Source organism: Nycticebus coucang, chromosome 2 (assembly GCF_027406575.1).
Source record: "Nycticebus coucang isolate mNycCou1 chromosome 2, mNycCou1.pri, whole genome shotgun sequence".
Lineage (NCBI taxonomy): Eukaryota > Metazoa > Chordata > Mammalia > Primates > Lorisidae > Nycticebus > Nycticebus coucang.
The window spans coordinates 97,704,635-97,717,461 of NC_069781.1; the positions used below are offsets into that span (position 1 = coordinate 97,704,635).

At 38.9% G+C, this 12,827-nt stretch overlaps 1 protein-coding gene across 5 annotated transcripts in view; it reads right to left on the bottom strand.

Moving 5' to 3' along the window:
• Nucleotides 1-247: 247 nt before the first annotated feature.
• Nucleotides 248-12,827, bottom strand: part of AGTPBP1 (ATP/GTP binding carboxypeptidase 1) — a 208,423-nt gene continuing 195,843 nt past the window's right edge. For 2 of the 5 annotated variants that reach the window (XM_053576879.1, XM_053576860.1), the window contains exon 26: nt 9,500-9,920. In XM_053576879.1, coding sequence (XP_053432854.1) covers nt 9,764-9,920 — 157 coding nt within the window. In that variant the 3' untranslated portion in view covers nt 9,500-9,763. Of the gene's footprint in view, nt 1,836-9,499; nt 9,921-12,827 lie in introns of those variants that run through there. The other 3 variants (XM_053576852.1, XM_053576834.1, XM_053576841.1) reach the window with 3 other exon arrangements.

A 12,827-nucleotide genomic window follows, 5' to 3' on the forward strand; every position in this document is an offset into this window, starting at 1 on the left:
TCTGAACCACAGATCTACAGTTGTTGAAGTGTATCTGTGAATATGCTCCCATTAGTTTGGTTTTTATCATGCCCCAGTTTGTTTCTCTGTAAAAGGCAGAGGGGTCAGGAAATATTGTCCCATTGGTGTCCTATTGACAGAAGGTGCAAATGACAGAATCACTGTTCCTCTGACATGAAATTTGCCTTATCTCCTCCCAAAGCCTATACTCACAATTGATAATACTAATAATTATAATGTTCACATTCAGATGAAAAGCCTTTATATTTCCATTTTATATTTGTTCCTTAGAAAACAACCAGAAATTAGATAATTACCTTCCTCAGTTCTTTTTCTTTTTTTTTATTGAGTGTTTTTTTTTTTTTTTCATTAATATGAGGGTACAATATTTAGGTTACATTGTTCTCCTTTCAGGCTAAAGTTCCTGAAGAACTTTGTAGAAGAGCCCCTCACCAGGGTATGTTATACACCCTGACAATGTCCACATTAGGTGAGATCCTGCCTCATGCTCTCCCTCCTTCTGCAAAATGCCCACACCCTGCTTCCCTCTACCCCTGAACTGGACTATATTAGTGTTTATTAAACTTTACATCATCATATACATTTACCTGGATGGAGTTGAAATACATTCTTCTTAGTAAAGTATTGCAAGAATGGAAAAATAAATATCCAGCGTACTCCATACATTGCATCCTAGTGTGCCAGATACTAAGGTAATATGAAATCAATATATAAACAATTACATGCTCATAAGATCCATTTCTGAAATACAATCTAATCGTAAGACTAGTCAGTCCTATGTCAACATTAATCCAACCTTAGCACAAACATAGTAAAGCATTCACCACACAATATGACATTGGGAGGTTCTAAGTACACCACTTTGCCCCACTACGGCCTCGGTAAGTGAGCATGCCCTCACACAATGTCTTTTAGTGATATGGACCAACACAAAGCTCCCCTTTAGGGCTATTCTGAGAACAAGCACATTTCACGTGTATGCACATGATGTCTGCCTCCTGCTTGCACAAGTCTTTAAAATGAGAGAGACTGTCCTACTCACATGGCATGCTTTGGCTCAGTGCCTGACAGTAAAGCATAATGGTAAAGACTGTGGACTCGCGACAGAGACAAGATGGCTGACTGAAGCCAGCTTTCCAGAGAGGCTCCCATCCAGAAGGAGAGTTAATGGACAGAAATTTAGCAAGTAACCTGGCAGATTAGAGCTGCGCCAAGAGAGAAGGTTGAAGAATGCACATCAACCCTGCTGAGGTGAGCTGCGACCCCAAGGATACAAACAAAAGGTGCAAAATCCATCACCAAGCAGACGGGAGCCCCTCCCCCACCATGAGAACAGCTGGAAGTACCCCATAAACAAATGAGCAGAGTTCAAAAGTCCTCCCATTATATCCCACAGGAGAGACCGTCTAAAAACTGGGTGTTATGGCACTCTCCTGCCAGGCATAAAACTGTATAAAACTGTATATATTCTCTACCAGCAATTCTAAACTCCCAGCACTCCCCTCCACTCTCACTCTGAGGTCTGGAAGCCTGTCCCCCAGGAGTCCAGATTCTTGGGTATTTTCTCGAGAGGTGTGGACAGGGCATGGACTGCTGCTGGTCAGTGCTGATTCTGCGACACGGGAGTGAGGCGAGGACGGTCAGCTGAGAGGGAACCACACAGGAGCGGCGGTGCCCCCAGGCACAGAGCAGCAGCCATTTTTTGGCAACAATGAGGCTCACCCCTGGATATTCCGGAGTCACACCTGCTGTCTCTCTGGGCAACCAGAGGAGTCCGGGCATCTTCTCTGGTGGCAGCCACTGGCAGAAAACATCTGGAATGGAAACGCAGGCCCTGTGAGTAAAGGGTTTGCCTGAGGCGGTACCAGCCTGGGTGGAGTGCAGAGAATAGAAAATGTACGCACAGAGCCGGCAGATTCCCAGGGCAGGGCTGACCCAGAGGACTGCTTTACTGAGCCTAAGATACACCGGGCCCCCGGGGGATCATTAGCCCAGACAAAGGAGGGCAGGAGGCTAGAACTGACAGCTAACCATGTTGCATATACAAATTACCGGGCAACAGTACAGACAGGACCTGAGGCGCAGGTTCTGTGAACTCAAAACAGCTTCTCTCCGGCAGGGGAATTTACCCGGGACAGAAACAAATTCCGCAAAGTTGTTCTGTTCTGTCAGTAACATCAATCAGGGGTGGGGCTGGAACTGAGTGAACAGCCCCAGACTCCACTGTGCACCGGAGGTTGTCAAGCCTTGCCTCTCCCTGCCAGATAGTGGCAGAGAGCAGTGGCATGGCTGAGGAGACACAGACCTCCCTATGATTCAGGCAGGTGAAAACCTCTGGAATATCTGCTCATTGGAGGCAACGGGGTCACAGCCCTATGGGGTTATCAGTGACTGGGTGTGACAGAGGTGCAAGGTGGGGAAGGAGGCATCAACCTTCCCAGACTATTCTATTTGCTGGGTGGGTCCTCCTGACCTCATGGAGCACCGAAGCAAGTCATATTTGAGTTGAGTTGTCAGCAGACCCCTGCGATCTAGTTGCCAGAGACCTTTTGAACTCTCCCACCTGAGACAGATGCTGACTGAGACAATTGATTTGGACCTGCTGAACTGGGCCAGTCACCCAAGGACTATCCAAGTGGTACCATGGGTGTGTGGTTGTAGGAAGGTTTGATTTTCCTTTTCCAACTGTTGCCTATGGGAGGCAGGGTGACTTAATTACTAGTATTTCTCCACAGCTGAGACTTCAACCCAGAGTAACTGATTCATTTGGGTCGGACAGACCAGCTGAAAACAATACAGAGCCACTTAGCCCCACCACACCAAGCAGGTCCCAGTTTCTCAGGCTGTAGCACTGTATGGGTCCTTGGCAAAGCTCCAGGGAAAAAGGTAGAGACACTAGTCCCAGCTTTTGGGAAAAGGGCTGGTTAATCACTACTCCCGATCCCAACTTTTCTTTATCCACTCATCTAGTCAAATGGTGTAAAATAATCATGGGGCAAAATCAGTGGAAAAACTCTGGCAACGTGAATAACCAGATTAGATCAACCCCCCCACCCCCGCCAAGGAAAGATATGGCAGATGTAACTGAAGATCCCACTCATAAAAAGATGGTCAAGATGTCAGAAATCTAGTTCAGAGTTTGAATTGCAAACAAGATTAATAGAGGAAAAGTGGGTATTGGAAATTCGAGGAGAAATTCAAAAGTTGTCTCAAGAATTCAACGAATTTAAAGACAAGATCACCAAAGAGTTTGACACATTGAAGCAAGAATTTACAGCCCTCAAAGATCCGAAAAATACAGTAGAATCCCTCAGTAACAGAGTGGAGCAAGCAGAAGAAAGGATTTCTGACATTGAAGACAAAGCTTTTGAATGCTCCCAAATTCTCAAAGAGGAAGAGAAATGGAGAAACGAATCATTCTCTCAGAGAGCTCTTGGATAATTCGAAGAAGGCTAATATCTGCTTCATTGGAAACCCTGAAAGTGATGAAGTGGCTTCGCAAGGCACAGAGGGTCTTCTCCATGAAATTATGAAAGAGAATTTTCCAGACATGCCAAGAAATTCTGAAATTCAGATAGCAGACAGTTTTCAGAACCCCCGCATGACTCAACCCAAATAAGACATCCCCCTGGCACATCATAATTAACTTCACTAACGTTAATATGAATGAGAAAATTCTGAAAGCAGCCAGATGTAAGAAAACCATAACCTACAAAGGGAAGAATATTAGAATGACTGCTGTTCTCTCTGCTGAAACCTTTCAAGCCAGAAGAGGGTGGTCATCAACTTTTAATCTCCTAAAACAAAATAACTTTCAACCAAGGATCCTGTATCCAGCTAAACTGAGTTTCATTTATGATGGAGAAATTAAATACTTTAATGACATTCACATGTTGAAGAAATTTGCCATAACCAAACCAGCTCTTCGGGATATTCTCAGACCTATCCTCCATAATGACAAGCACAATCCTCTACCACAAAAGGAAACTCACTCAGAAACTTTTGATCAAACTTCAACTTCCACAGTGGAGAAAGGATTAAAAATGTCCACTGGACTTTCGAAAAACTCGATACTCAAAATTTTACCAGGCTTATCAATATTCTCCATTAATGTGAATGGCTTAAACTGTCCTCTAAAGAGGCACAGGTTGGCTGACTGGATACAAAAACTCAGGCCAGATATCTGCTGCATACAAGAATCTCATCTTCCCTTAAAAGATAAATATAGACTCAGGGTGAAAGAATGGGCATCCGTATTTCAGGCAAATGGAAATCAGAAAAAAGCAGGTGTTGCAATTCCATTTGCAGATACAATAGGCTTTAAACCAACAAAAGGAAGGAAGGATAAGAATGGTCACTTCATATTTGTTAAAGGTAATACTCAATATGATGAGATTTCAATTATTAATATTTATACACCCAACCAAAATGTGCCTCCATTTATAAGAGAAATTCTAACAGACATGAGCAACTGGATTTCCTCCAGCACCATTATAGTTAGAGATTTTAACACTCCTTTGGCAGTGTTGGATAGATCCTTCAATAAGAAGCTGAGCAAAGAAATTTTAGATTTAAACCTAACCATCCAACATTGGAATTAACAGACATCTACAGAACATTTCATCCCAACAAAACTGAATACACATACTTCTCATCAGTCCATAGAACATACTTCAAAATCGATCACATCTTAGGTCCCAAGTCTAACCTCAGTAAATTTAAAGGAATAGAAATTATTCCTTGCATCTTGTCGGACCACCATGGAATAAAAGTTGAACTCAGTAACAACAGGAATCTAAATAACCTTATGCTCAATGATAACTGGGTCATAGCTGAGATGAGAAGGAAATTATCAAATTTTTGGAACAAAAGGACAATGAAGACACGAATTATCAGAACCTCTGGGATACCGCAAAGGCAGTCCTAAGAGAGAAATTTATAGCACTGCAAGCCTTCCTCAAAAGAACGAAAAGAGAGGAAGTTAACAACTTAATGGGACATCTCAAGCAACTGGAAAAGGAAGAACATTCCAGCAATCAAGAATCAAGTGCAGACTTGATTAAACACTAGTCTTCCTAATTTTCAGTAATACACTTGGTTTTTGTTTTTTAAGACAGAGTCTCATTATGCCATCCTTGGTAGAGTGCCGTGACATCACAGCTCACAGCAACCTCAAACTCTTGGGCTTCCATGATTCTCTTTCCTCAGCCTCCCAAGCAGCTAGGACTACAGGCGCCTGCCACAATGCCCAGCTAGTAATACACTTCTTTGCCTTCTATAGTTTCTTCACATTTTTCATCAAAGATCTTGAAGCTCATCCATCATAATTACTCTGACCATATTTTTGCTATTGCTTACCTCATATTCACTTGGCACTCTATCGATGATGTCTCTGGAAGGGGCAGTACTACATTTGGCATTATAAAGGTAAACCTTTCTAAATATTTAGAGCTAAGTCTCTTTAGCCCTTTAGAGTTATCTGGGTTTCAAGTAGAAGGAAATCACAAATCTGTTTCTACTTCACAAGGGCTTGTATGTATGCGTGCAAACACACATACATGAAAGACTCAACAGTGTCAACCACACCATAGATGCCAAGATATCACTCTGATTTAGCCTGTGTGATGTCTGAAATTCGGCTGTAAGAGGGCCACTTACTTCAATGTAGCACTGCAAAGTTAGCAAAGTCAAATTGAAAAAAAAAATTTATTATTCAATGTCCCTAATAATCAGACAAGCTCTGAAGAAGTCATTGGATCTGATAGAAAGTACCAGGTCAAAAAGAGTGTGCAGTGTAAACAAAGCTTGTGAGGCAGAGTGGGAAAAGTTGCTGTAGGCTGAAATTACCGTTGATCTAGAAAGAGGAGGAGATTAACACAGACTTCCATTTGACCAGTCAAAGCCCAAAACAGGTAAGTAAAAGTGCTTTGTAAGTATCATGGAAAATGACTGACATGTGACATTACAAGAAATAAGCCTGTAAAATATTCCTTTTCATAAAGAAAACTGAATTTTCTTCTAGGTTTCCTTTTCTTTATGTCACAGGAATTTGAAAATACTTTAATTACTTGATATTAACATCCTATTTTATAAAGTAGAATAGTGTTCCAATTAAAATATTAGTATTTTTCTAATGTAAAGAAGTAAAGTTTACATATAGCACCTTCACCAAGTAAGAGAAAAATTCACCCGTTTTTAATATTTTGTAATGATTAAAGTATGTACTGGAAAATAACAGGATGTATAAAGATACATTTATAGTTTCACGACTGTCATTTATTTCTGCATCATGCACAAAGACAATTCCATCAGTACACTTATTGTCATATCCATTTTACTGCTTACACTGATACATTTTAATTGGGATATTTGAAATTTAGAAATATCATATTCATTGCTCTTGCTGCAGTCTCTGAAGCAGAACTCCAGGTTATTAATTTGAAATTACAATTCAGACAAATGTCCACATTTCTAAATACTCCACAAAATCTAGCAAAAGTGGCAGAGACTGATTATACTTCCTGTGTATTATACTTCAAACAAGACTATGACCCAAATAAAAAGTCAGTGTGAACCATAGGTTTTTGCCTTCCACTTTGCCTGAACAGATTTACAAATTCCAGAAAACCTTAAGCCTTTCACTGCACTCATTCTCTATGGAAAGGCAAAGAATAGCATCTCCTTTTGTGCTAAGAACATGTGGATAATTGCTGGGGGACCCTGGCTCTACCCAATTGACCCTGTGACCTTACTTGACCTCTGTGCATCTATTTCCTTAGTTCTACAAATTCGTTTGATCAAAATTCCCCCCAATGCTAATTTCTGTTTGTAGGTCCTAACTACAAATTGCGATACTGAAAGAGCACATCAGAATGTATTAGTGATTCTTCCAAGGGTGGTCCTGCGGCATCACCACCTGGGAATTTAGGAGGAATGCAGATCCCTGGGCGGCACCTGAGATCTACATAATCAGCAATCTGTGTTTTGAGAACACTCGAGATGACTCTGATGCATATACACACTAAAGCTTGAAAAACCACTGGATTAGAACAAGACCACATTTCAGAAACTCCAAACTCTCTATGCAAGGTAAATAAAGTTAATCTAAGCTCCATCATTAGACTCAAGTTTGTTAGACTTCATCACTGCACTACAAAGGAGAACATTAATTTTCAGGACTATGGTACTGAAGGTATTACAACCATTCCTTGAACATACTCAAAAACATGAGGCCACAGAGGTAAAAATTAGGACAATTTTAGCTACTAAATAGCCAAACAAACCTAGTTTTACCCCTAATTAGAAAAGCTAGGATTTTTAATTATTTTTTATTTTTCCAAAGTTACTTTTCATTTATGAACAAAATCATTCCCTAACTATAAAGACTTTCTCTGCACTCTTGTGAACATGTAATAAAAGGCTTTATTTAGTTTTGTAATAAATGGGAAAAGAAGTACTTCATCAACATAAAATATTGTAATTGTACATGATTAGGGGTTTTATAGGGATAACAGAATAAACTGAAATTTTGGAGTCACTGTGCACATTATAGTAACTGTAGTTGCTTTGCATACTTGACCATTTTGACTTTTAATTTCTAATTTTATAAAAGCCAAGAAAAATTCATATACAGTTGGCCCTCTATATCCATAGGTTCCACAACTGAGATTGAACCAAACTCAGATCAAAAACATTTGAAAATAAATATACAATGAAAAATAATACAGAATAAAAAAAGATATAGTAAAATCTTTGCATAGCATTTACATTGTAGACCCAACTCCCCACAGATACTGAGAGACAATTGTATGGGCATAGTGGCTCCAAAATCCACTCTCTGAAAAAAGTATGATTCTAATAAAATATGTGATTATTTTATATATAAAATAGGGAAGCCATAAAATGCTTATAATTATAATTAATAAATGATTAAATAATACTTTACCTTACTAAATTATCCTGAACTTTCCTAAATCAGTTACCACACTGAGAGGACTGGTTCAACTTCACAGTCCATTTAATCTTTATTTTTGAGATTTTTAAGTATTAGGCTATGGCTCAGCGTCTGTAGCACCGTAGTTACGGCACCAGCCATATACACCAAGGCTGGCAGGTTCGAACCAAGCCTGGGCCAGCTAAACAACAATGACAACTGCAACAAAAAATAGCTGGGCATTGTGGTGGACACCTGTCCCAGCTACACGGGAGGCTGAGGCAAGAGAATCGCTTAAGCCCAAGAGGCTGAGGTTGCTGTGAGCTGTATCACCACGGCACTCTATCAAGGGCAACATAGTGAGATTCTGTCTCAAAAAAAAAAAAAAAAATTAGGCTAATTAGACAAAAAGCTACTCTTTTCAATTGCTCCGCCTTGTTTTTAAACATGGACGGATCCCAAGACACCAAAAACAATCTACACTTTGGATGAAATAAATGGTATTATAGTATTTTTTAAAACCCACTGATTTGGAAAATGCAAAAATCTACACCTTAGGTTTAAAAAATATTCTAATCTAGAAATAATTAAGGATGATATGTGCCAAAACCTAAGCACCTGAATCCTGGCATTTATCTGTTAATGAGGTGTCTTGTGGGGTTTGTTTTATTGTAACAGAAACTTAGTTCTTGAAGCACTTATCCAAAGTTACTGAATTTGTTTTATTTATTTGAAGACAAAATCATTCCTGTAACAGGATGGCTAAGAACTCAGGTTGCTGTCACTATGAGAGATGGTTTAAATTCACAGGGATCACCTAGGACTCTGACACCAGTGTCAGCATGCCCTGAATAAATTCACTTCAGTAAGCTGAGTAACAAAGCACAGCTTGCAAGATGTTATATAAGCTCAATATACACATGCACGTTTAACATCAGATCCTATCCTCACTGCATTTTAAGCTCCTTAAAAAACTGTTTCCAGCGATAAACTTTAGGTTCATCCAAGAGACACAATTTCAGAGAAAATTGTTCAAATATGTCTTTTAAGATATGTACAATTATAACTAAAACTTAAGACATAAAAGTTATCTTTTCATATAACTTTTTATCATCATGTTCAAATGTTGGATTTTTATAATCAACACACAATCAATAATCTGAGCTGCTTAAAAAGGATAACAAAATGAATACAACATTTAATATGGTTTTTATTTGTTTAATTTGGTAAATGTAGACTGTAATGGTTTCAAGGCAAAGTCTAGATTATTTCAGTCACAGCCCAACAGTTAACATGATTCTGAAGAACAGTGTGATCTTCAATATCTACCCCACCCTACACAAACACATCTATAGAAATCTATCTATCTATCTATCTATCTATCTATCTATCTATATATATATATCTGTTTCCGATAACATAGAATTTTTCACAACTCTGGAGTTTAGACTTCATGTTCTGATACACTTCAAATTATCCATTTGATGCAGGGTATAACCATAAGGAGATAAAAATTCATGCAATGATACTCTAGGATTTTTTTAAAAAAGTAAACCCAACATTTGATAATTCAATGCTATATAAAGTGCACTGAATATCTAAAATAAAACAAGTGCCAATTTCATCATGAATTAATAACGTATTTATTGTCTTGAAACCAAACAGGCCCAAGATACTTTTTGTTTTTTGAGTCAGATTTCTGTAAGCTTGTTTCTCTCAAATTTCCTGTGTAATAAAAACCAAGATATTTCATTTCTTCTTTACGGTTAACAAGAGATAGCAGAGGGCTCAAGGTAGGAATATTCTTGATTACTCAGAGTCAGAAAGTACTTCTTCTTGAGCAGAAGGTTCATAATCTCCTGCATTTTCAACCAATTCAATATCTAACTCATCATTACTTTCTGCACTGTAATCAACTTCTTCAAGGAATCGAGGTTCATCTTCATCCAAAACATAAGTGGTAGGGCTGTAGCCAAAACATACAGAACACACAGACTTATTAGATTTTAAAGTCCTGATTTAAGATTATTTTACTGTACTAGATTAATTCTGATTCCAATATACATAAGCAGTTTTCATTAACTTGAAAAATCTTATCCAAACAAACAAGTCAAGAGATTTATAATAGGTGAAAGCTCCTTGTATTTGCAATAAAAGGTGAAATGCGAATTATTCCTTCTAAGAGTGCCAATATACATGGTGCAATTAGATAGCTAAGAAAAAAGAACACTCTCATCAGGTTACTTCTTTGAAAGACTTCATCAATTTTCAGGCTATTAAGATTTATTTTTAAAGTCCTATTTTAATCACTGCAAATCAGGCAACATATAATTTCAATATGCCTTATAAAAAACTGAGTATTTAATTGGTTCTTCAAGAAATGCACTGAAGCCACTTATTCTAAGTCTACCAAGTGATTAGCTGCCATAACAACAGCCCATGTGCTCAACCCCACAGTTTCTGTGGGTTGAAAATAAAAATGAAAAACAAATGAACACTCTATACCCAGATTAATTACTGTCCCTTGGGACATGGAATAAGATATTTGCTTAAAAGCACTAAGTGCTTCTAAATATTTCATTAGGTAGTTTGTCTGGGATTAAGACAACCATTCCACTAGGTCTATAACATATTCTTTCCTTAAAAAACCTTATTCTGATTTCTTTAACATTTGTGAGATTTTACAAACACACACGTGCTATTTCAAAGAAAAACTAGAAACATTTCAAATTCCCTAAGGTAGTGGGCAAAACTACCTTAAGTTATGTAAATATGAAATTTTCATATAGATATTTCATAAATTTTCATATAGATATATGTTTATTCATATCCCACTGCTTTCAAAAAGGATTTCCCACAGCTAATGCAATTAAAAGCTATAAAATCAGATGATGAAAAGGGAACAATGGGAGAAGCTGATCTCATTAGGCATGTGAAATGAGGGAATTCCAGCAACTGAGTATTAAATTCAGTTCAGATATCTGCAAGTTGGGCAGGAAGGGAAAATTAATGAATTATATGGTTTTAATTTTCTGAGAAGAGAATGCAAAATTCATCTGACAAGAGTATCTTTTCTCCTAGAATTGCTTTAATCTTGTTCATTAAAGAGAAAAATGTATTGTAAAACCTCCTGATCTAATACAGCAAACTTCTTCCTAAAACTTCACAGCTTGTGTATTATAGAACAGTCCTGAAAAAAATCAAGCTGAGTGGCTTGGAGGACTGTGTGAGACTTCAGAACAATACCTAGACATTCACAAGAACAATTTCACAGTTTTTTATTATGCAACTAAAATATTTAGTATGAATCTGTTAGGTCTTTTTTAAAAAGTTAGATTAAAAGAAAAGATTATTTGGCTTCTGAAATGACTATTATTGGGGAATATTCATTCTGTGGCATAGAATGAGGTGTTACCCAGTTAAAAATAAATAAACATATAAACAACAAACAAGATAGACTATGATCATGTCTTTCTTTTGAAACACAGTAATTCATTTCTCCTCCTGGACTTTGTATTTCAAATTCCCAGGAGTCCCAGGTGATTCTTAGACTTCTTAGTACAGACTGGAAAGTAACTGAAGCAAAAGAGGGGAAAAGAGACAAATCTTTCGCCGCATGCTTCCTTATTTCTTCCTGGAGACTATCATAACAAGAAATAATAATGGAAATGCGGGGAGGAGAAAGATGTGCTCAAAGCCATGCCCTGTTCAGGGTAGGGAAACCTCCCTGGACTACAGAGACTGGCTCCAGAGAGGCGAGGCAGTGTCTCTCCCATGGGCAGGAAGGGCACAAAACCCCCACGGTGGGTGGGCAGGCAGGTGAGCATTGCTCAAGACATCTACGGACAGCAGAATTCTAGCTCCTCACCCCCGACCCTTATCTGAAAAGAGTCTTGGCATAAATGAAATCAGCTGCAGGGATCCCAGCCACTGTACTGAGGTCAGAGTAAGGCTCTAGTTCTACATGGGAGCTGAATATGAGAGTTCATCAATTTGCACCTAAACGAAGGGTTTAAAGAAAAGGCCTAGTCTTATCAACTGTAAGTCAATGAGGATACAGAAAGAAGGATGATTTAGGAGCAAGAACAATGCCCAGGATCAAGCTAAATAAGCTCCAAGAAAGCAAAGAAACTTGGGGCAATGCTCAGGCTGACTTATACTTTTAAGACAAAGAAGCAAAACCTGGAAAGCGAGCTCCTAGAACACTGAAGGAAACCCCATGACCAGGAAGGCTCAGGGCTCTAGGTCCAGAGAGTAGCTTGACCCCGTCAGTTCCTCATCTTGGTTCACTCATGGTGTGGACTACGACATGAACTCCATTCATACCTGGCTATCTGGTTAGGGGGTGGAGGAAGTGTGGAACTACTGCACTCCTCTTATTCCACTACTGAAACTCACTCTGGCCCTGACATTTGACTTGTTTCTCCAGGTCCTAACAAAATCATGCTCCTCCCGCAGCTTCAGTAGGGTCTATTACACTATTGCTGAAGTACCTTCTGGAATTGTGATGGGGTTGCCAGTGCTGGCTCAGGCACGCTAGCAGGGTTGAGTTTGCAAAGGAGGTGAGGAAGTGAGTGGTGGAGAGAGAATGCATGAGAGAAAGAGGAAGGGAGTGAGGAGGTATCACTGGATATGGGCTTAAGGAGCTGTGGGAATACTGAGATAGGGGAAAGAAAGAAGATTGTAACACCCAACACCCACTGAAACCAGCCTTCATACTGCTATTCCGATTGCCATTTTCAAGCCCATATGTATTACATGCTGCATTTAATGGTGGTGAAGATTCTGACATCCTTCTCTTCTGGTGTGCTTCATTAGAACTCACTGTTCTCCCACTAGGCCCTCTCCTCTTCCGGTATTCTCAGGATCACTC